The sequence below is a fragment of the Pteropus medius genome, unplaced genomic scaffold (genome assembly GCF_902729225.1).
Source record: "Pteropus medius unplaced genomic scaffold, Ma_sr-lr_union100, whole genome shotgun sequence".
NCBI classification, from domain to species: Eukaryota; Metazoa; Chordata; class Mammalia; order Chiroptera; family Pteropodidae; genus Pteropus; species Pteropus medius.
The window spans coordinates 3,260,033-3,282,430 of record NW_024345600.1 but is presented as its reverse complement, the minus strand read 5'-3'; the positions used below and the strand labels follow the sequence as shown (position 1 = coordinate 3,282,430).

Below are 22,398 nucleotides of genomic sequence, written 5' to 3'. Positions count from 1 at the left end.
CCACCTTTAACTTTGATTTTTATTAGCCGCCATTTTAGCCGATAGAATACTGGAACAGGGAGGAAGTTTTGTCGTTGCCCTAACTCCCAGCTGTGGGGCACATCTGTTTCTCCAGCTGGGATCTCACTCATTGGAACTGAAAGTTTGAGGTATGAGGATAGTTGGTGGGATGAACAGATGCATCCCTCTGCCTTTGGTCGAACTGCTATACAAAGCATGTGGCTTCTCTTTCTATCAGCTTCCCAGTTAACATTTCCTCTCTCCTTTCTCAACACCGGCGCCATCCCCAGGAACGTGCCCAGGTTTGGTTTTCAGTGTGGTAACAAGTGTTGTGTGTCCCCTCTCTCTCCCACATTGTGCTCCTGGTCTAGATTCCTTGTGATTGTGTGTGGTGTGGCAATTCATGTCCAATAGCATCTGATCCCAAGTCCTGACCTTACTGTACTTGTGGTCTGGTTATAACCCATGGGCCAGGGTTGCTCTTCTGCCTGTTCACTAACCATTCTTTGACTCTTGGGTTTTAGGAACATTCCCGGCCTGAGTATGAAACCAAAGTTCGAGAGAAAATGCTAAAGGAGAGCGACAAATCAGTTGTCCAGAAATTGGGGACCGATATGACTGAGAGGGAGGATGAGGTAAGATGCTGGTGCTTGTTGCTCATTGTCCTCTTTATTTCTTAAGATTCTGTTGTCCTTTTATTTGTAACCCCTTCATGGACAGACACTGGATTGTGGGAAGGGGTTGACAGGGTAGGACAGGATAGAATGAGAGCATGGCATCTCTTGTCCTGCAGTCAAGCAAGTTTTTGCTATGCCTTGATTTGTCTCTCTTTCTTGGGTAGGTGGTAGTGTCTGGACAATATGGGAGAGCAGACTGGAGAAGAAAGAAATGTTTGTCAGGCCTGATATCACATAACTATTTAATAATAATAACCACCACCACCATCCCAACCAGCATAATGACAGCTAACCTTTATGAATGTTTGCTTTAGGCTAGGCGGTGTTCTAAGTGCATTATATTTTATTCTCACAATAAATTTATGAGGTTGGCACTATTGTTATATAAAAGAAAACTAATGAAAAAAATGTGTCCATGGATTAAGTCATTTGCCAGAGATCACCCGGCCAGTACATGGTGGGCGGATCTGGGATTCCTACTCAGGCCCATCTCTGACAGTCTGTGCATCTACCTTCTCTGCATTCTGCCTTTCAAGTGCAATGGGGAAGTCAAAGGATAAAACAAGAAATGGCTCTTAGGGCCAGCAGGCGCAAATTCATGCCTGTATTTGCTCGAGCTACTCATACAATGTTCCTTGCATTTCATTTTATCTGGGTGGACCTCAAAACATAGGAATGCAATGGTGAACATGTCTTCTGAGTCATATTTCTGAGTTTTATGGTGGCATTCAGACATTGAAACAGAGCTTCAGAATCTGTTCTGTGATCTGTAAGTACAGTGTGTGTGAGGTGGGGTACGATGCGGGGGCTCCTCTTTGGCAGTGCCTATCTCTTCTGAGTGCCACACTTCCTTGAAACCAAGTGTGTGTGTGTTTATGTCTTTCCTAATCTGGTTCCTGAAAAAAAATCAACAAGATTGAAAATCTGTTGTTTTTGCATGTGTCTTTTCTCCATCTTGGATTTGAATTCAAATTTTATTTAATTTTACATTCTTTAAGTCAAAACCATTCACGTTAACATGCAAATTTATTCAAGCATCCAAACAGAAGAATGTGTTGTTTTTGAGCCCAGAACACTGGCTTTTTTTTTTTTTAAAAAAAAAAGAAAGAAAGAAAACAGGACTTACACAGAAGAGAAGGAGAGGGTGGCCCTCTGAGTTATGTTTTTCCTAGACAAAAGTTAAGTCCAAGACCACCAGTTGTTCAGAGAAATAATAAATTCATTCTTAGGAAAGACTAATCATCACCACCACCCTCATCAGAGAGCAAACATTCTGTGCTCTGTCAGTTTCAACAACTCCATACAACCTTCTTTCCCCACCCCAGAGCAATATACAATGGATAATTTTATGGAAATCACATGTAACTTTTATTGACCACTGACTCATTTAATTTTAATTCCATAGACGGGAATGCCAAGGAGCTGGAATTGCATACATCGAGGCTGTGGTTCTAGTATAAACATTGTTTGGATATATATGCATGATAGGTCAAGTAACTCTCAGGAACCATGAATAATTGAAAAACATCTGAATGCATTATGAATGATACATATGTTTATGTTTTAGCATTCAACATCTATTTTCATTACACTGTTGGGAATGCAGAACTCAAAGCATCTAATGCCTTATGGGTACCAGGGGAAAAATGACCTCCTCAAATGAGCAGTATAAGATAAAAATGGACTGGAATTTGATTGTTAGCATCTTTCTGTGTCCCCTCAGTTCTGTTAATATTGTAAACGCTTCTGTTCTTGCTGTAAATCTAGCCAAAGGTGGGAGATGAGGGAGGAGCACATGTTGCTGCCTGATGCGAAAGATGCTGCTCTTGCCTTTGAGGAGAGTTGCGGTCAATACCTACAGTGCGATGTGGCTCTGGGGCACCATTATGTGTGAGATATTTAGGAAACGTACCTTATTCTGGGGAACAGACAGGGACAGGGAATCCAAGTCTAGCTAGATGTGCTTCTTTCATCCCAAAGGATCACCTTGGCTCTGCTTCTGTTATAACCCTGAGGCTGCATAGCCCCACCTTTCCTTACTTTTCTTTCTTGTGAATGATAAAAAGCTACCATTTATTGAGGCCCAGAGTGGCATAGGAACTTGCTGAAGATCAGATCACTAGTTATGGGAGAGCTAGTAATCAAACTCAGTTCTGCCTGATCCCCAAGGCCAATTGCTCTTTTTTTTTTTTTAAATTTTGAAGATATAAAGTCCATTTAAAAAAATATCTTTATTGAGATTTAATTCTTAAACCATAAAATTCACCCATTTAAAGTATACAGTTCATGGTTTTTAGTATTTTCACAGATTTTTGCAGTCATCCCACAATCTAAGTTTAAAATACTCTATACCCAGTAGTTGTTACCGAGCTGTGGGAAACAACTAATCTTTTTTTTTGTTTCTATAGATTTGCCTATTCTGGACATTCATGTAAATGGAATTGTGAAAAATATGGTATTTAGCTTCTTTGACTTTGCAAAATGTTTTTATGATTCATCCATATCATAGCTATGTCAGTACTTAATTCTTTTTTCTTGCCAAATGATAGTCCACATTTTGGATATACTTCATTTTATTTATACATTCATCAGTTGATGGGCATTTGAATAGCCTCCACTTTTTGACTGTTATAAATAATGCTGCTATGAATATTGTGTATAAGTTCTCATGTAGATGTATGTTTCATTTCTCTTGGATATATACATAAAAGTGGAAATACTGGCTCATATGCTAAACTCTATGTTTAATATTTGAAGAAGCGCCATACTCTTTTCCAACTAGCAATGCATGATGGCTCCAATTTCTCCACATCCTCACCAACACTTGTTGTTATCTTGTTGTTATCTTTCTTTTTTATTTTATCTATCCTGAGTGAAGTGATAATTTATTGTAGTTTTAATTAGAATTTCCTTAATGACTAATGACATTGATCATCTTTTCATGTGCTTATTGGCCATTTGTATGTCTTCTTTGGAAAAATGTATATTCAAATCCTTTGCCAATTTTTAAAATTGGTTAATTGTCTTTTTATTATTATGTTGTAAGAGTTATTTGCGTAATCTGGATACCAGTCTCTTATCAGGTTGTATGACTGACAAATATTTTCTGTCATGGGTTTTTAAAATTTTTTATTGATACAATTTGAAGCACAGAAGTTTTTGATGTAGTTTGATTTATCTGTTTGCCTTTTGTCACCTCTGTTTTTGTGTTATCTAAGAAACTATTGCTTAATCAAAATGTCATAGCAATATACTCCCAGGTTTTCTTCTAAGGCTCTTATGTTTAGATCTGTGGTCCATTTTGAGTTAGTTTTTATGTATAAGTAAGGGGTCCATTTTTTAAATGTGAATATTCAGTTGTCCCAGCACCATTAGTTGAAAAGACTATTTTCCCCATTTAATTATCTTGACATCTTCATCAAAAATCAACTTACCATAAATGTTAGAGTTTATTTCTAGGCACTCAATTCTATTCCATTAATCTATATCTCCATCCTTAAGCTAGTACTATATTGTCTTTATTACTTTCATGTGTTTTGAAATCATTTTGAAGTTTTGAAATTGGGAATGTGACCGTAATTTTGTGCTTTCTCAAAATTATTTTGACAACTCTAGGTGCCTTGCATCTTCATATAAATTTCATGACCAGTTTATCAATTTCTGGGTAAAAAAACACAACCTTGGAATTTTGATAATTTTTGATAATTTAGGAAGTATTGACATCTTAACAATATTCAACCTTTTATCTATGAATATGGTATATCTTTTCTGCATATCTAACTTTTAAAATTTCTTTCAGTAATGTTTTATATTTTCAGGGTACAAGTCTTGCACATCTTTTGTTAAATTTGTTTACAATTATTTTATCCTTTTTGATTCTATTACAGATGTCATCATTTTCTTAATTTCAGTGTTGGATTGTTCATTGCTAATATATAGAAATATAATTGGTTTTTGAATATTGATTTTGTATCCCGCAACTTTGCTGAACTCATTTATTAATTCTAATACTTTTTAGTGGATTCTTTAGGATTTTCTGTTTAGAAGATTATGTCACTTGTGAATAGAGATCATTTTACTTCTTTCTTTTCTACTCTAGATGCATTTTATTTTTTATTTTTTGCTAATTACCCTTACTAGAATCTCTTGTACAATGTTGAAAACAAGTGATGAGAATGGACTTTCTTATCTTATTCTTGATCTTAGAGAAAAAAAATTAGTCTTTCACCATTAAGTATGATGTTAGTTGTGGTACACTGCCTTTTAAAACTCTCATATGAGGCTTCCCTGAGAATAATTCACATCATGTCAACATAATGGTGATCTGAAATGAGATGTTCTAACTGTAATGAGGTGATAATGAGGTGATGTCCACATTGGGAAGGGACAATTTTGTAAGACCCAAAGGTTGGCAAGTTCATGGTGCTTTCACCAGATAGCTGAGTTTTTTTCTGGGTCTCTTCTGCCCAGTTATTACATGGGGAGATTGGATTATAGCCTCTGCAGTCCTGAGAGTTGGCTGTTTTCTTTGCTGATGTGAGAAATGATGTTGGTTTTTAGCCCATAACTTTGCGGGGGGGTAGACCGATTTATCTTAGATGGTGATAATTTGGCTATTCTTATATTTATTCCTGTGATTTTCAAGGGTGTGGCATAGTGAGGATGGTAATAATGATAAAATTACAAGAAATAGTTATGGAGTGCTCACTGTGTACAAGGTTTTATAGGTTTCATTTCACTTAAATCTCAAAACTTTATTATCTCTAGATTATACATGAGAAGACTAAGGCTTAGAGAAATAAGTTGTTCAATGTTAATATGCGGCAGAGCCAGAGTATGAGCCAGGAGGTCTTACTTAACAGTAATGCTCTTGACCACTAAACTTCTCTGTCTTTCAAATGTTTTCCCTCAACAGATCCTCATATACTTCTCAAAAATCATGCTTGATACTCCTTCGTTATACTTTAGGCAGGAAGGAGTGTGGTATTCATTGGAAAGACGGGTACAAGATAAACTTGCTACCCTACTTTTTCTTTAGTGGTTTTGTGTAAATTCGGTGGAATGATGCTGTATTTCCACTGAGGACAAACAGTGAGTAGAATTAGCTTAGTTTATAGCAAGAGGTTCAACAGACAGTAGGAAGAATTCAGGAATATAAACACAGATATACATCATTTCCAAGGAAGAATATAGAGTCTGGAACTTTTAATAAAAGAATAGGCTCTTTTTCTTCCTGGATCAGTTTGAATCTTTTCTGGAATAGTCCGTCCTGGATAGATTTGAAGGTTTTTGCAAGTTTCCCTCGAGGGCAAGATTTTTCTCTGTTCTTTCAAGATAATGAAGGTCTAAGTTGAGTACAGAGGGCAAAGTCCTGTAGAAGGCAGGGTTGAGAAGCAGTCCCGATCTTTGCCTCTTGCCCCTCTGACCTTTCACCCAGCCCCTTCTAATTCCTGTGACTGACTTCTTTTCTTTTAGTAAATTTCCTACGAGTTAGGGAATAGAAAACAAACCTCATGCCATTTAGTTTAATAGAGGGAAAATAACATGAAGAACTAATTATAAAGGTGTTAGACTTGAGGAAGTTGGGGCAAATGGGATAGTAAGGCAACACAGAGATTAGCAACAGCAGGGAGTTGCTACCACTCATAAGACAGGAAGGACAAGGAACAAGGTGCTATTTCCAGAACCTCGGAGCCAGGACCACCCAGTGGGTGCTGTAACCCTTCAGAAAGTGCAGCCATTTCTGGATGTGCTGTCTAAAGTTGATAGAGAGAGTGGTGTGGGGGAGAAATACCCTGAATTTCCTCCTTCTGCTCTCCCGTCTCCCACCAATGCCCCCCATTGGCCAAATCTAACCAAAACTCAATTTAAAAGTTATTCTGGGAAATATCGTTTTTATGGGTCAGTACGCTGCAACAATGAGTAGAGGAAGGAAATGACAGAGAGTAGATCTGAGAAACAAGTGGCATGAAAGTCTAGTCAATAACAACATAACTTTAGGACTCACTAGCTACCGATCACTGAAGCTGGGTACTTGCTTTGGGGAGTAATAAAAATTTGACAAAAAGCACAGGAATGCCGACCACTGACATAATGAAGGAATACATGAACGATCAGTTGTTCAGACCATTCCAGAGTCGTTGAGAATGTGTGTGTGCTAGTGGTGTAAGCATGTGAGTGTGTGTGTTAGTATGTGTGTATGAGAGATAGTGCACGTGCGATGGTGTCATTGGAACGACACAGGTCAGATGAGATAACTGGAGGCTTCAAGGAGAAGAGAAAAACATTTTTGTTTCAAGGAACAGAGCTTGTAGCAAACTGGGAAATGAAAAATGTGGCCTTAAAAGAATCTTCTCCTATAAAATATATCACTAATAGGACTTTCATACAAAATCCTATTTAAGTAGTCCCAGGAGTTTACCTCTTGGGGCTTTTTGTCACCCAGTGTTTATCCAGTGTGGATGCAGGCACCTGTCCTCCCATCATGGTCTGGTGCTGTTTGTGTGCTACATTTAATAAATGTTTTATGGGGAGCATTGAAGTTAGAACACGTGTCAAGAGAGGCCCATGGATAGATGGGTGTTAATTTACTGTTCAGTGCACCACCCTAGGGACAGTTATTTCAAAAGAAAACTCATCCAAACTTAAAGCATTGAAACGTTTATGACTGATGCCTCTGGCAGGCGCACAAACAAACATGTGGAATGAATTATGCATAATTGTGGGGCCTTTGACCAGGAGGCTGAGACAACAACAACAGGAAGCTCAGGACTGTCTTGTCAGAAAGCATGAGGGAGAAGAGAGGCCCAGAGAGCAGGGAAGGAGGGGTTCTGTCTGGGCTCCCAGTTTGGGCCAAGGGAATATGGTCCAGGCTTTCCACAGAGGCCCTCAGTGACTTATCAGGATGTTCTGTGGGACCAGGTAAGGTTCCCTTAGTTCCTCTTTTCAAGGCAGTAAATTATTTTAATCATTTGCGGGTCCAAAAAAAAAACCAAAAAATGAATCTAAGTAATTCTCTCAGACCCTTCCTAGAGATTAAAAAGTTTCCTCATTGGCGAGGGAAACACTGGGAACAGAAGACTCAATTTGCCAAAGATTTTCCTAGTGAGAAGCTAAGGTGAGCCTTGAGTCCATTTCTGAAATCTTTTTATTTGCTCTTTATTATCTGGGTGTTTCATGGACTCTCACTATTAAGGGCTGAGTTCTGAATCATTGGAGCCATTCCGAGCCTTGGTTCTCTACTACACTCCTGTGTGACCTGAGACATCTGGCAGGGAGAGGCCTAGGCTCTACCCAATACTATCGGGCATTCCAGAATATAAGGCTCCTTGGTTCTCAGACCAATCCCTTAGGCTGATAAGGACTAACAGACTGAGGGCAGGGCACCTCTGAGATCCTGTGATGCTGAGTCCCCATTCCCCTTGAATTTCTCATATTTGGTCATAAAGACAATGAAACGGATCACTTCGTACAATGGAGCTCCCTGGGTGAAACCCAACTGACAAAGTAAAATTGTTACTGAAGGCTGCCCCCTGACAATTTTATATACTTTTATTTATTTTATATAATTTAATTTTTTATATTTGTATTTAATCTATTTTTTATTCATTGTTTCAAGCTTTGGCTCTCCTCCCTCCCTCCCTCTCAAGGAAAATTGGGCTGTCAATCTTGTTTGACTAACTATAGGATGGGATTTCTTATTAGGAATAGTTAAGGTCCTTAATTTGGAATTTCAGGGTTCCATATCCCTTTCCTTCATTGGTGGGATCCAATCACATGGCTCCCTCTAGATACAAGGCAGGCTGGGAAATATAGTCCTTGCCAGCAGCCTTCAGGTAGCAGCTCCAGTCCACCAAAGGACAGTGGCCTTCTCTGCCATAGCATCAAATGGTGATTTGAGTAGAGTGTGAGAGGTTAGACTATGGGAAGGTGATGGAAGGGGTTTAGTGGGAAAAGCCCACATGCCATTCTGTCTACTACCCTAGGGACGTGAGAAAAGGAAGAAGTTTCTTGAAGAGGGGAATGCCGTAAGGAGCAGTGAGTGAGAAGCTCTCCCCTGTTGGTGTACCACGGAGCCGGGTTGAGTACTTGAGTAAATAAGTCCCCTTCATAGGAGTTTGAGACTGACCCTCGTTGCATGGAATTTAGTGCTATCTGAAGTGGTGATGTGAAGTTTTTTTGTGTACAGGTATATTAAAATTGTGGGGGTTTTCTGTTTATAATTATATAAATTATACATGAAAATATTCTCCTCAAGAAAAATTCCACATTACAGATAAAATGAACCTAGACCTCATCTCCTCCCAAAGTTATTTTCTTCCCTAGAGGTAGCCACAGTTACCAGTTTAGTTTGTATCCTTCCAGAACTTTTCTTATGTACTTTTACTCACATATGAACTTGCATGCATTTTGTTTATGATTTTATTTGTACATGCACACATAGGAGAAGTCACGGACAAATGGTTTCGGTACATTGAGAAAGTTTCTGATGGTACGAGGACTGTGTTTCCCAAACTATTCCCAAGGCACCCCAGAGAGCCACAGTGAATTCACAGAAGCGTTGTGGAATTTTTAAACATTTCTGAAGAAAGCCCAACAATATTTGACACCTATCAGATACCACGTGAACTACTACCTCAGCCATGTCTGTTAAGTCACACAGTATACCTTTCAATGTCATCATCTCTTAGCATGGCTGGGTTTTCAGTGGTTGTAGTGCCAGTTCTGCACAAATCATTGTAGAACAGGAACGGAGAGTGGTCATGTCCAATCTGGTTTTATGGTTGGAGAAGCTGGATGGTGTCTAACAGGTAAACACATCCTTTTAGTAAATAATTGGGGTTAAGAATGAAATAAAATATTTTTTTCTTCCAATTTATGTGTATCTTTTCCCAAATGGCTACTAAGTCGTTAGGATATAAATATTTATTAAGCTGTTTGGACTTAACTAATCAATAAATGCAACTGTTAAGTATTTCTTTGAGCCAAAGGGCACCGTGTAAATATTACTGGGACATTAAGGGTGCCATGAACTGAGAAGTTTGGGAACTGCCGCATGAAGGGCGTCCTTAGTTCTAGATTGAAGGGTAGACAGACAAGAGCAGAAAAGTTTAAAAAAATGAATAGTGAGTTTCAAAGTTGCAGGAATTTATCTGGGGGCTGCAGTAGTCTGTGGCAAAGGTGTACTAGGAAAGTGCCAGTTGAGCTGGCTGCTTCCACAGCTGCTCTCGGGTTTGCAGTGTCTCCTCTCTCGGGTGTTAGAGTTCATCTAGCCCAGTGTATTCTCTCTCTGTCTCTGTCTTTATCTCTGTCTTGTGTGTGTGTGTGTGTGTGTGTGTGTGTGTGTGTGTGTGTGTGTGTCGTGTGTGTTAGGAGGGCACAGAAGGTTTCTGATCGTGGACCTCTTTTTAAATCCTTGGGTTTTAAAAATCAACTTCACAACTTCTTATCCAGAAGCTTTGCTTTATTTACAGTCTCCAGGGTGGCTTGGGCTTCTTGGAGAGGATATCGGGGACGCATAGAATGTGTCCATAAACATCTCCGTTTGCAGAGCGTGTGAGTCATTCATCCCAAGGAGAGACTGCTCGGGTGGCCCGGCCGTCAGAGGGGGTCTCTAGCCCTCTTCAACTGACAGCCCATTCTCAGCATCAGAAATTCTGGCTAAAATGAGTCCTTCTTCTCTGCTAACTGTGTACATTTCTACTGGCCTGCCTCTAAATTAAGAAGTTACAAATAAGGACAATTCTGAGGCCCAGGTTATGGAGGAGAAGCTAGAGAGAAATGGGGCAGCTGTGAAATGAGAGTGTGGTGGAGGAAGAGAAGCGGCAGGCCTAGGTTTGGCACTGAGGCCGGGCAAATTCCGGTTGGCATTTCAGAGCAGATCCTTGTGGAAAAGACAAGGCCCAGATATGTGCGGTGATTGGGAATGCTGGGACGGCGGAGCTGCTGATGGAGACCAGCACACACCATTGGGACGTGTGATGTTTGCCACTATCGACTTGGCAGTTTGGACTTTTCTTCCTTCGGTCGAAATGATTTTTCCATATACGGCCTGAAGCATGTAAATTAAATTTGTCTTTTGCTGTCTGGGCCAAGGTCGTTATTTCACTTCCCCAGAATTCACTGGAAGCACACACAAGCTCTTCAGTTTCTTTTGCACTCTTCCCTTCATGTGCCAGAAAATCAAGAGTGTTGGTTTTAAAAAATTCCTCCAGGGTCACAAGGTGTTCTGACTCCCTGTGATTCTTTTGATAGGATGGTCAAAAGGGAGCTTTCAAAGAAGACAAGTGGGATTGCTCTTTTGTGGACGAAGGAAACAGAGGCCTTGAGACTATGCCCTTTTAGAAATCATTACTCAAGCTAGAAGAGGTTGTCAGCACCTCCGTCTTTATCCACCACTGTGCCTGCTCAGCCGTGCTCCGGCTGGTAAGCAAGAGCTTCTCACTCAAAGCATGTGCCGGGGGCACTGTGTTGTTCCAGAACATTACTTTCTTAACTTTGACTAGGAAGAATATGGAGCTAGGAAGAAAAGAAAAAGGGATCCTTATTTAGTTTAGGTTCCCCAAAATGCAGACCCTGAGCCAGTGATTCAAGCGAAACATTTATGTCGGAGGTGGAAACCCCTGTAGTGGAGCAGGAAAGTGACAGAGAAGAGAAGGCAGCCAATACAGGGTATGTTGTCGAACAAGTTTCTGCCTCTGCAAAGGGACAGCTCACTCCACGAGTCGTTGTCACACACAGATTGTCCAAAGTCAATTCCTCATCTGGGGAGCTGCTGCCATCGCTTTTCTTCAGAAATGTGCATGCTTTCCCAGCAATTCTCATTCTACATCCAGGATTTTCTACATCCTGATTTTATTTTTGCTTGGTCTAGGGCTGGTGGGCCTGTACTGATTGTCATGGCACCTTTTCATAGCACTTTTCATCCATTTACATCCCTGTGGTGGAGACATATACAACCCTGGAAGGGTTAATACCCACCCAGGGCCAAGCTGTTCTGCTTATCAATGGCCCAAAGTTTGCCCACTTCTGGGTCTTTTAGACCAAACCTCATGATTCCCCAGGAAGGCCAGACATAGTGGTGTCCAGTTGGCTGTAGACATTTGACATCCATTTCATTTTTATGATGATGTACTGTCTACCAGCCAACTTCCATAAATTTTATGCTGAATTTGGGCATCTGCATTGAATTGAAAGAATTTACAGCAGGAAGTTTGTCCTGGAAATGTACTCAGCTAAATATTTGCACTCCTTAGCATGGAGCTACTCCCAACCAAGATTCTCAGAGAGCTTGTCTATAAACATGAATGAATTAATCTTTCCAACACCACTGCACACTCTTTGCCAGCTGGATTATTTTAAGGGAAGTGACCAGCCCAGGAGCCCATAGTGAGTCATAAAAGAGCTTGCTCAGAACCAGGCAGTTTGGAATGCAGGGCCCTGGGTGGGCCCAGGGACTGCCTGAACCCTTCCGCCTCCAGTGCTTGGAGTGTCAGTATGGGGTTCAGCAATTAGCCTAATAACTTTTGGAATGCCTGGCCACTTTCTAGCTCAGTACATCCTCCATCAATGTCTTCATCACCAGCCCCCTAAAACCATGGCTTCGTCAAATTAAGTAACTTTTATTTTATTGGTATATCAAATAATATGTGCTAAGTGTAGGAAATCTTAAAAGGGAAGTAAAGTATAAAGAGGTAAAACAAATCATCTGTTATTTTATCTCCCAGCAAAACTATTCTAAACCACTTTTTAAGTATATTGTCACATGGTTGAAAAACTTATGCTACGTATTTAATTTAGTATCATGATTTTTTAATTTAGTCTTAGAACATAAGAAGTTCCCAATCTCAAATTAAATACCATTTGTGAGCATCATTTTAATAGTTGTATAATATTTCATCATATCATAGTTTTAAATTCTTATATAGTTTTATTATAGTTTTATAGTCATATTATAGTTTTCTTGGCCCTTACCCTGTAGTTTACTAATGATGAATACCCAGATACTTTTTTCCCCTGAATTTTGGTTTATTTGGATTCATACTTCATATGAATGTATTATCGTTTTCTTAGTCCTTACTTTATGGTTGAACATATGATGAACATACTTGTACTTATTATTTTAGGAGGGGGAACGTTTGGGTTATTTCAGGAAGGTTATATTAGTTGGAGAGATTACTGGAAGTTAAAGATCTTTATTCAGTTACTGGGTTCCTAACTGCACATGCTTTCATGCTTGGTGAAGGAACTATATAGATACAACCCTTGACATGTGACTGGTATGTAGAGGCAGCTTCGGTGTGATTGCCTGTCCTGCTGCTGCTCAGTCATTCACTGTGAGTAAAACTGGACCAGGTCACTTAATTCATGTCCTGGAACTCGCCCCTTGACTTGGGTGCCCCTTCTAGGAGAGCAGGAGCCTTTGTTCTTCTTGCCTGTGTGATGGGGAGAGCAGATGTTCTGGAGCATAGGTGGGTCATTATTTTAGACTCTGGGGTTTAGTTATGGTCAGGGAGCCATTTATCACATCCTGGGAATGGGTGGGTTACTTTTATCAAATCCTGGAAAGGTCCACGTCTTCCGACCCCATCACTAATGTGGAAAAATGATTCTGGGGCAATGGATGGATCACGAGTACTTCTCTGATGAAGATATTTCATCACTTGAACTAAGGCCAGGTTTTGGCAGGGGAATCAGTGAGACAAATCGTGAGCTATGGTTTTAGCTCTGAGATGAAATGTGTGCCGGTTGGTGAATAATCAACCAAAAAAGTATGAAACTCCCTTTGATAACTTAAACTTCTGGAAACAATTTAGGGGGCAAGTAGGGTCACTCTAACTTCCGAGAAAGGGAAAGGTTTTCTTGTTGAGATGCCGATTTTTTTTCAACTTTACAACATGTACACACAAACAGTGTTAACCTATGGAAAATATTATTAATCCACAGAAGAACACTTGGTTAAATACTTTAATGTGATGTTCTTTAGTACCATTTTTTATTTGACAGTGAACTCTCCATTGATAGTCACTTTATCTCCCTGTAGTACCCAGGGCGTGCCTTCACACCCTTTTGATGAATCATGAAAATACAGTGTTAGCCCCAAAACTGATCTAATACGGCTCTCTGAATTTGGAGTGCGTTTTGTGTGTTTCCTTATCTTTGTTTTTTCAGCCATATTCAGTTTAGGATAGTGGCTCCTAACTAATTCATGCTGTGATTCTAAGCTCAGCACCTTTGGAATTATAAAACTGTAAATTCTTGATCAGAGTTAAAATAAGTAGATCTGATTTAAAAAGAGGAAGAAGAGGAAGGAGGGGAGGAAGAAGTATAAAGAAGAGAAGAATAAAGAGAAAGAAGAGTGGTAGGAAGAGCAAAAGGAATGGCAGTAGTTACTACTACTCATGAATACCAAAGAGCACCGTATTGTAACCCCAGTCTTTATATTTTTAAGCCTTTATTCCATAAATGGAGTGTCCGGGGCTATTTCCAGTTGCCGGACTTCCAGGCAGGAAACAAAGCTGGTCGTAGCACCAAACTTGTCTGACCTGAGGATTGGCTGATGTTTCTTGGGCCTGGTGCACAACCTGCCATGCGTCGGTGCTGGCTGGAGGATCTGGAGCCAGCCTCTCTGCTTTCTCTGTCCTTGTTTCATCCGTGTTTGGATGGCAAGAAGTGGAGCGAGTCCTTATGTGAAACTCCTTCATGACCTTCCTTTGGAGTCAGAGACTTGGACATGTAAGCAGAGTTTAGGAACTAGTATGAATTTGGCTAAAATGGTTCTGTGTCCTTAGAGCCTTTGCCAAACAAAGGTCATTCCAGAGTGATCTGGTGTAGTAGCAGTTAATCCACACATGGGAAAGTGAAAAGAATGGGCCTGAACTTAGGCCAAGGGAAGTAGGGGGATTGTCTGAAGTCAGTAGACTCTGGGCCAGATCCTGATATTGGATCTTGTTTCTTCTGGTTTTAGCATCTCTCCCTCTGTGTCCTTTCTCTGGCAGAAGTGGGGAGCTGGCAGAGAGGAGGAGGGCCTGAGGTGGGTCCCCTAGAAAATGAGAGTAGTGTCTTTGGGCCAGCTGAGGCCTGGAAGGACAGGCCAGGGTGGGGTTGGGAACGCTCCCTTTCCCCAGCTTTTTTATCTATTATCTGTGGATAGTGGATGGCAGATGGTGGATGATGGAAGGATTCAGTGTGAGTTTTCCTTTTTTGGGATCCACCAGAAGGGTTTGGTAACTTGAAATCTAGAAGGTGGTTGAGCTGCCAGTGTGAGTCATGCCACAGGGGACTTGAAACAATGGTTCCATAAACAAGCCAGAAGTTCCCAATTCCCCAGAGTCCACCCTGTGTCATCTTCCATCTTTCTTCCAGGAAACTCCATAAACCTTCCCTCTTTGTACTGACACCACTTGCCAATTTAATTCACGTGTTGCCACAATGCTGATTATAATGTTGGCACACGGGGTCGAGGGGATTTAGTGTTTCTCTTAGCCACCTGCCAAAGTTTCCCCAAATGGGAACCGTGACTTGAACGATTGCTTTCTGTAAGGAAATGTTTAAAGTACTTTGAAATCCAAAGAGACCTTAAAACGATAAAATTTATCTAATATCTATATCCTTGGGTTAAAAAAAATAATTAAAACAAGAATAAATGCATATGTTTTACTCTTGTTAAATGACACCAGTTTTGAAAGATTCAGTTGTCTCACCTAGAAACTTTGGAGCCGTCCTCAATTGCTGGCTTCTCCTCATTCTCTCATCTAGCGAACCACGTGTCTGTCAGGGTCCAAGTACTTAATTTCTCTTCTATTTATTCCTTCTTTTTTATCCCCTCATCACATCTTGCTTATGGTACTTCAGTGACCCCCTAACTGGTCTCCTTGCCCCTGGTGAGGTCCCCTTCCAGCTGGTATCAAAGGGATCCATCCAGAATGCACATCTGATTATAACACTCCATTGCTTAAAATCCTCTAATGCTTTCCAGAGTGTTTGGAATTATGTTCACGCTTCTTGGCTTTACCCACAGGGCCCTACATGACCCACCTCTCCAATTTCGCATCCCACTCTCCCACATAAACTCTCTGTCCCAAACATTTTCAAACTTCTCGTAATTCTCTGAGTACCTCTTACTAAATCATGCCTCAATAACTTTGTACATTCGCATCTCTTTTCTTAGAATATGCTTTTCCCCTATTTATCTAGCACACTCCTTCTTGTCCTAGAAAACTTAAAGCTAATGTCATCTCCCCCGGGAGGCCATCTCTCACTTCCCAGAGAGACTCAGCCGTTGGCCCTTATATCCATTTCCCAGGACTGCCGTGACAAATTTCCACAAACTGGGTGGCATAAAACAACAGAAATTTAGTCTCTCATGGTTCTGGAGGCCAGAAGTCCAAAATAAAGGTCTCAGCAGGGCCATACTCTCTCTGATGGCTCTAGGGGAAAATCCTTTCTTGCCTCTTTCACCTTCTGGTGGCCTCAGGCATTCCTCGCTTGTGGCAGCGTCACTCCAGTCTCTGCCTGCCTCTTCACATGGCTTCCTCTCCTGCGTCTGTGTCTCCTCCTCTCCTGTCTTTTATAAGGACTCTCTGGTTATTGGATTTGGGCCTCACACTAAATCCAGGATGTATTCATCTCGAGATCCTTGGTTACATCTACAGAGACCCTTTATCCAAATAACGTCACATTCAAAGGTTCTGGACATATAATTTTGGGAGTCACAATTCAACCCACTACATCTCTGTAACATCCTGTATATTCCTTTTAAGAAAAGATTTTCCACAGACATTTTAAAGCAGTAATTGATATTTCTATCTCTCGAGATGAAATCTCTTTGAGGGCAAGTCTTCTGTTTGACCTTGTATCTTTGGTTTCTAGCACAGGGCCTGGCTGCCTCTCGGCATGACATTTTCATTAAATTTAAGAAGTAACTACATATGGGCTGTTAGTAGGTCTTTATCTTTAGCTTGGGTTGATGTAGGCTTGCTCGAGTCAGGAAATTGGACACCATCACTTCTGGAAAGTCTGTCTAGCTCAAAAAACCTGTTCCTGCAGTTCAGAAGTATATTTTTAGATTAATTTCAAGGACTATCCCAAGGAAAACCTTGGAATATTACAGATCGTAGGAAGAGCCCAAACTAGTTCATCTACATTCTAATGTGTATGGTCTAGTGTATGATGATTATGTGTACTTTTTTGAACAAAAGATACCAAATAGCTGAAAGGGAGCAGTTTAACATTTTTGAGCATGTACCGGCATTGCCTGGATGCCCATATTTCAAATGAGGACTTAGCTTTCAAGGGAGGGACAGGTCTTGGGGAATTGGTCAGTAAATTAAAATACCTTATGTTTCTGAGACCTGCAACTTTTATTCTCTGGGCCTCAGTTTATTATTATTATTTTTAAACAGAATCACTAAGAACCCAACTCCCAACTTCCTGATTTTCTTTACCTGCTTGTGGTTAGAATTTGCCCTGGGAATCCAAAATTCCATCTCCTGATCAATCAACAAATGATTCATGTGCCCCTACTAGGTGCCATATACTTATCCATAAGGCTGGATAAGTAAAGCCATCCTGTGACTATCTTGTAGTCTTTTGGAAACAGGAAACTTACCTTATTGAGAGAGTTTTCATCTTTGGTTACAGAAGGTGAATGTGAAAAGAGACTCCTAGCTCCTGTTTAACCACAGCCTTCTTTCTTTGAGGCCTCCCATTCCAACCCACATTAACAAGACCGTTTATGTGAAAGAACTTATCAAATCAAACTGTTCTTTGGAAAAGGGAGGATGCAACTAACTCTTAATGCTGGGTAAACTATTTACAGAAGACTTAAGTGTTCTCTGTCATCTCCGCCTTGTGTCACTGACAGAGAAGAGCCCTGAATGCAGAGCCTCCTTCTCTTCGTAGACTTGACTACACGATTATTATCTCTGGGGACCTCTTGCAGCAGACAGGACCTGTCTCCTCTCTCCATGGCAATCGCCTGTTACCAATTGGCCTGGCATTCTGGAATCAAAACCTCTATAATCTTGGGCTTTTATGGAAGTCTTCCCATCTTCAGGGAAAACTTGTAATCAGACTAATCTCTCTTTCAACTTCTTGCCCCTTCTTAACATCTTTCTTTCTTCATTCACTGCCTCCTGGCTGCTTAATAGGTAAAGAGAAAGAAAGAATGTTTGCTTTGGGGGATGTACTGTTGAAGGGAGTGGCTCCAGATGAGGGTGAAGGTCAAAGAGAAGCCGGATCATGCAAAGCTTTGTAGGCCTTTTTATTAAGACCAATGGAAAGTTACCAAAGGATTTTAAAAGCAGGTGAACACATGATAAGATTTTCATTTTAAAATGCTCTGGCTGCTATGTAGAGAGTATTGGGGGCGTCACACCATGTACACGGCATCAGTGATGACAGTTTCTTCCAGGATAAGGAGGTAGCAGTAGGGTCAACTGAAGATATTTAATAGGTAGAGTTCACTGGGTTCGGTTAGGGAACGGAATAAGAACCACATGCAGGTGTCTTGTTTGAATAGCTGGGAAGTGTGATATTATTTGCTAAGATGGAGAAGACTGGAGGAGAGGCAGTTGGGGGAAGGATTGTGAGTTCAATTTCAAATTTGGACATATTGAATTGAGATGCTGATAAACATCCATGTGAAGAAGTAGGATCCAGAGCTCAGGAGAGAAGTCTGGGCCATAAAAATAAATTTGACATTTAGGTGGCATTTGAAACATGGAAGTAGACAACCTTGGGAGGGATATCTTGTCTGTCAATAAATATCTTATTACTTAGAATATATCATTTAGAATAAAGTGAACATAAGACAGTTTACTAGCATCAAACAGAGTCTTGTAAATTCCATATATGCCATTTGTTCAGAGGAAGGAGAGACCAATGGAAAATATTGGAAAATGTTTCAAAGATAAGCCCTTAAGACACATGGAATTTGGATAATCAGACTGATATGTTCGAAAGTTGACTGAGCTTCCTCTGGGGGTAAAAAAGCTGGGAACACATTAAGTCACTGAAGAGGATAATTCTTTCATATTATGGTTTGCTTTAAAGTATCATTTCTCAAAATGTAAATATCAGAACATATTCTTAAGTGAAGAGTCATAAAGAAAATTGTTTTCAGTGGCCAAATATATTTGATAAATATAATATGGTGAAATAATAAGAAATGTATGTATCGGTCTCTGTTCCTGGTTCCTGACACAGAGCCCCCAAAACCCTTTTAAATAGGTGTACTAGGAGGATCTAAAAACAAACAAGCAACAACAACAAACCAGAAAATACCTTTGAAAAATAATGATGCCAGTTTTTACATGTCATGTAAGTAATGATTCAGTGTTGACCAGGATTCTGTGAAGGGTCATTGATTTATTATTGGTGAAATGAAGATTGCTATAGCCTTTCTGAGAAAAATTTGTTTGTATAAACAAAAACTCTTATAAAAGTTAATACTCTAAGGATATTTAAGAAATTTGGATAAAAATAATATAGAAATATTTATCAAAGGATTACCAAAAACACTGAAAATGTTAAAATAATCTGTGGACCAATGTAAGAATGGTTCGATAAGTTAGGATATATTGATGATATGTAATATTAAAGTCATATGAAAAAGACTTCACACACAATAGAGTATATAGATGTTGTGGTATAAAGTTGTATACCTGAAATTTTTGTAATACTGTTAACCAATGTTACCCCAATAAATTTAATATATTTTTTAAAAATCCACTCCCAAAAGACTTCAGAGAAGATTTAAGGTCACGAGTATATATTTATGTTATACTATTATGTTTTTTTTAAAAGCAAGATAAGATTCAAAATTGTACGTGTAATGTTATCTTGCTTTTATTTAAAAAATAAATTTCAAGATTCAGAGTGGATAAGTCATTTTTCCAAGGTCACATGGCTGGTAAGTGCAGAGGTTGGGAGTGAAACCTGGTCTTCTAACTTTCATCGAGGTGAATGAGCATCACTGGATGACTAGCTTCATGTCCTTGGGCAAATGATTTAACCTCTGACTCTCATTTTCCTCACATATAACTTAAAGATAATACCATTAACTCAAATATAAAATGTTTCTTGAGTGTTTGCTATGTGTTGGGCACTGTTCTAGACCATGGGATTGCAGCAGTGAGCAAAGCAAAGTCCCCGTTCTCAAGGAGCTTCCATTCTGGTGGTAAGAGGACAGATGATGACAGAGATAAATAAATAACGTATCAGAGGATGATGATGAGTGCTGCAAAGGAAGATGAGGCAGAGTAAGGGGATAGGCAGAGGGAAGTCGGGGTGGGGACGGAGGAGAGGTACTGGTTTGTAAGAGTGTAGATGGGAGATCTCTCTGGTGAGGTCACGTTTGAGCAGACATCATCATGAAGTAAGAAAGCAAACTGTGAATATCTGCGGAAAGATCACAAGGCAAAGAAAACAGTAAGTGCAAAGGCCCTGGAGCAAGAACCTTCTTGATATGTTTGAGGAACAGTCAAGGGGCCAGTGTGATGAGAACAGAAAGAGCAAAAGGAAAGTAGGAGGGGATGAAGTTAGAGAGATGATTGGAGACAGGATCACAAAGGGCCTTGTTGGCCATAGCAAAGATTTTGGGTTTTATTCTGAATAAGACGAGCAGCCAGTGCAGGGTTTTAAACAGAGACATAAGCAATAATATTTGTTCAATTGGTAGAGTTTTTGTGAGGAGCAAATGAGGTAAAGCGTATAAAATTGCTTTATGAACCAGAAAGTTAAGTTCAAGAATATTTTTAGGGTCATATAACTGGCCAGGCAGTTGTAGAGCCAGAATAGAACACAGTGTCCCTGACCCATGGGCCACCCCTCTTTCCATGGCATCCTGACTCTCCCTCAGAGAGCATGGGGCCCAGTGTCAATCTAAGACTAGGTTGAACCCTTGAGCAATTTCAAACTCTTTCTCTCTCCCAAGCCACAGGTCTCTGTGAACATCATTGACCTGGCAATATTTGTCTTTTGGATGAAGCTACAGGAATTTGTGATCTTAAATTGGTAGAAAGAAAGGAGCTGGAATCACTCAGGCAGTTTGGGCCTGGGCAGTAGAGATTGTCTTAAATTAAACACAGACCTCTGCTCAGGGCTGGACTAGAGAAGCTAAAACATCAGGACTTAAGAGGAAAAACCAACCGTTATGATAGGTTTTGGAGAATTCCTTTAATATCTATTTAGGAAGCCACAGAGTGGCCAAAAACAAGAGTCAGGATTTATAAGAATTCTTAGTTGTTTATAGAGTATTAGGCATGGATTAAGCAAATGTAGTAGTGCACAAATTCGGGTACACACCCCTCCAGAAGACCAGCTCCTATAGATGATTACATCTGGTGAGGACTCTGGCTGGCCCTCTCTTTGTGTGGATAGACTCCTGTGAGTGTGGAGGGTCAGGAGGGGAAGCTACATTGTGGTTCTTGGCTGGGAAGTCCAGGGTTGGAGGTCTGGCGCCCTTGTGTCATCGCTGTTTAGAATGGGTTGACTTTACTCTCTTCTTTTTTCCTCTGTCCTCCTTTCTTCTCTTTCCTTTTTCCCCCTTCCTGCTTCTCTTTTGCCATGAGAAGGGACATTAATGAACATTTGATTTGCTCTCTATTAAAGTTATAATTCTTCATAAGATAACTACCTACATATCACAATCCCAAGTCCGCCCCTTAACAGAATCTCCATTTCCAATAAAATATACCCTATATGCCTACTAAGTGGTCCTCATAAATCACTAGCTCTTAGGAAAATAGTGTCATAATTTTTTTCAATGAAACCTTGTTGGATTCCAACTGTATAAAAGCCATAATGATGAACAATCTGTTAGTGAAATTATGTTTCTTAACTAAAGGTACAATTTTCCCAGAAGTGACAGGCAATTGATATTCCAATTTCAATTACTTTAAGTAGGTAAGTTTCAAAAAACATAACCACCTTAAAGTTTACGTATCTTTCAAATAATTCTTGTTGTAATCTAAGGTATTTCTGCCTGCAGTTTACTCATATCTGAATAATCTTGGCAGACTCAGAAATGGAAAGGTTTTCTCTAAAAGCACAGAAGACACGGGATACAATTAGAAATATATATAGGATGTGTATATAAAACACACATACACACACACAGACACACACACTTATTTTTGCTAGAGAAGCTCACTCTGGGGGTTTCCAAGGTCAGAATCAGGTCCAAGTGGTAGAAGTTTCAGGGAAGACAGATTTCGGATTCCTCAGGGAAGAACTTTTTTGACAGTCAAATCTGCACACTAACAGAATTGGCTGCATCACAAAGTTCAGTAAAAGGCTGTTTTTCTTGAGGACTTTGTCAATACCAGAAGCTTCCAGTGACAGGATTGTTATAAAAAGCACCTTATTTTATGCCTGCCCATTTAAAAACTGTGCTGTTATAAAAAGTAAAGAAAGAGCTGCTGTCACAGCACGTGGTGTGACCTGCTGAGCTGGAAATGACTGGTTGGTGATGTCGCAGAAGCCACATGGACGGGGGTGGGTACAGATCATGACCGATGTTGATGGCAATCTTATTATGCAGGAATCATGAGAGGTCTCAGACATTTATGTATTCTGACGAGTAGCTAATGCTTTGAAATATTTAATTGCAGTTCTGCAAATGTTATTATATGGAACGAGTCCCTCTTTTTTCCCCCAGTCTTTTTGCTCTTTTGGATCTAAGGCTGAAAATTTTTTTAAAAAGGACTTATCCTAGTCA

The 22,398-nt window shown here is 40.0% G+C and overlaps 1 protein-coding gene across 1 annotated transcript in view; it reads left to right on the top strand.

The window, feature by feature from the left end:
* ANO2 (anoctamin 2) overlaps nucleotides 1-22,398 on the top strand; it is a 299,806-nt gene that overhangs the window by 158,977 nt on the left and 118,431 nt on the right. The window contains exon 14 of the mRNA XM_039874110.1: nucleotides 525-635. Within this exon, the coding sequence (XP_039730044.1) occupies nucleotides 525-635 (111 nt within the window). The remainder of the gene's footprint in view (nucleotides 1-524; nucleotides 636-22,398) is intronic.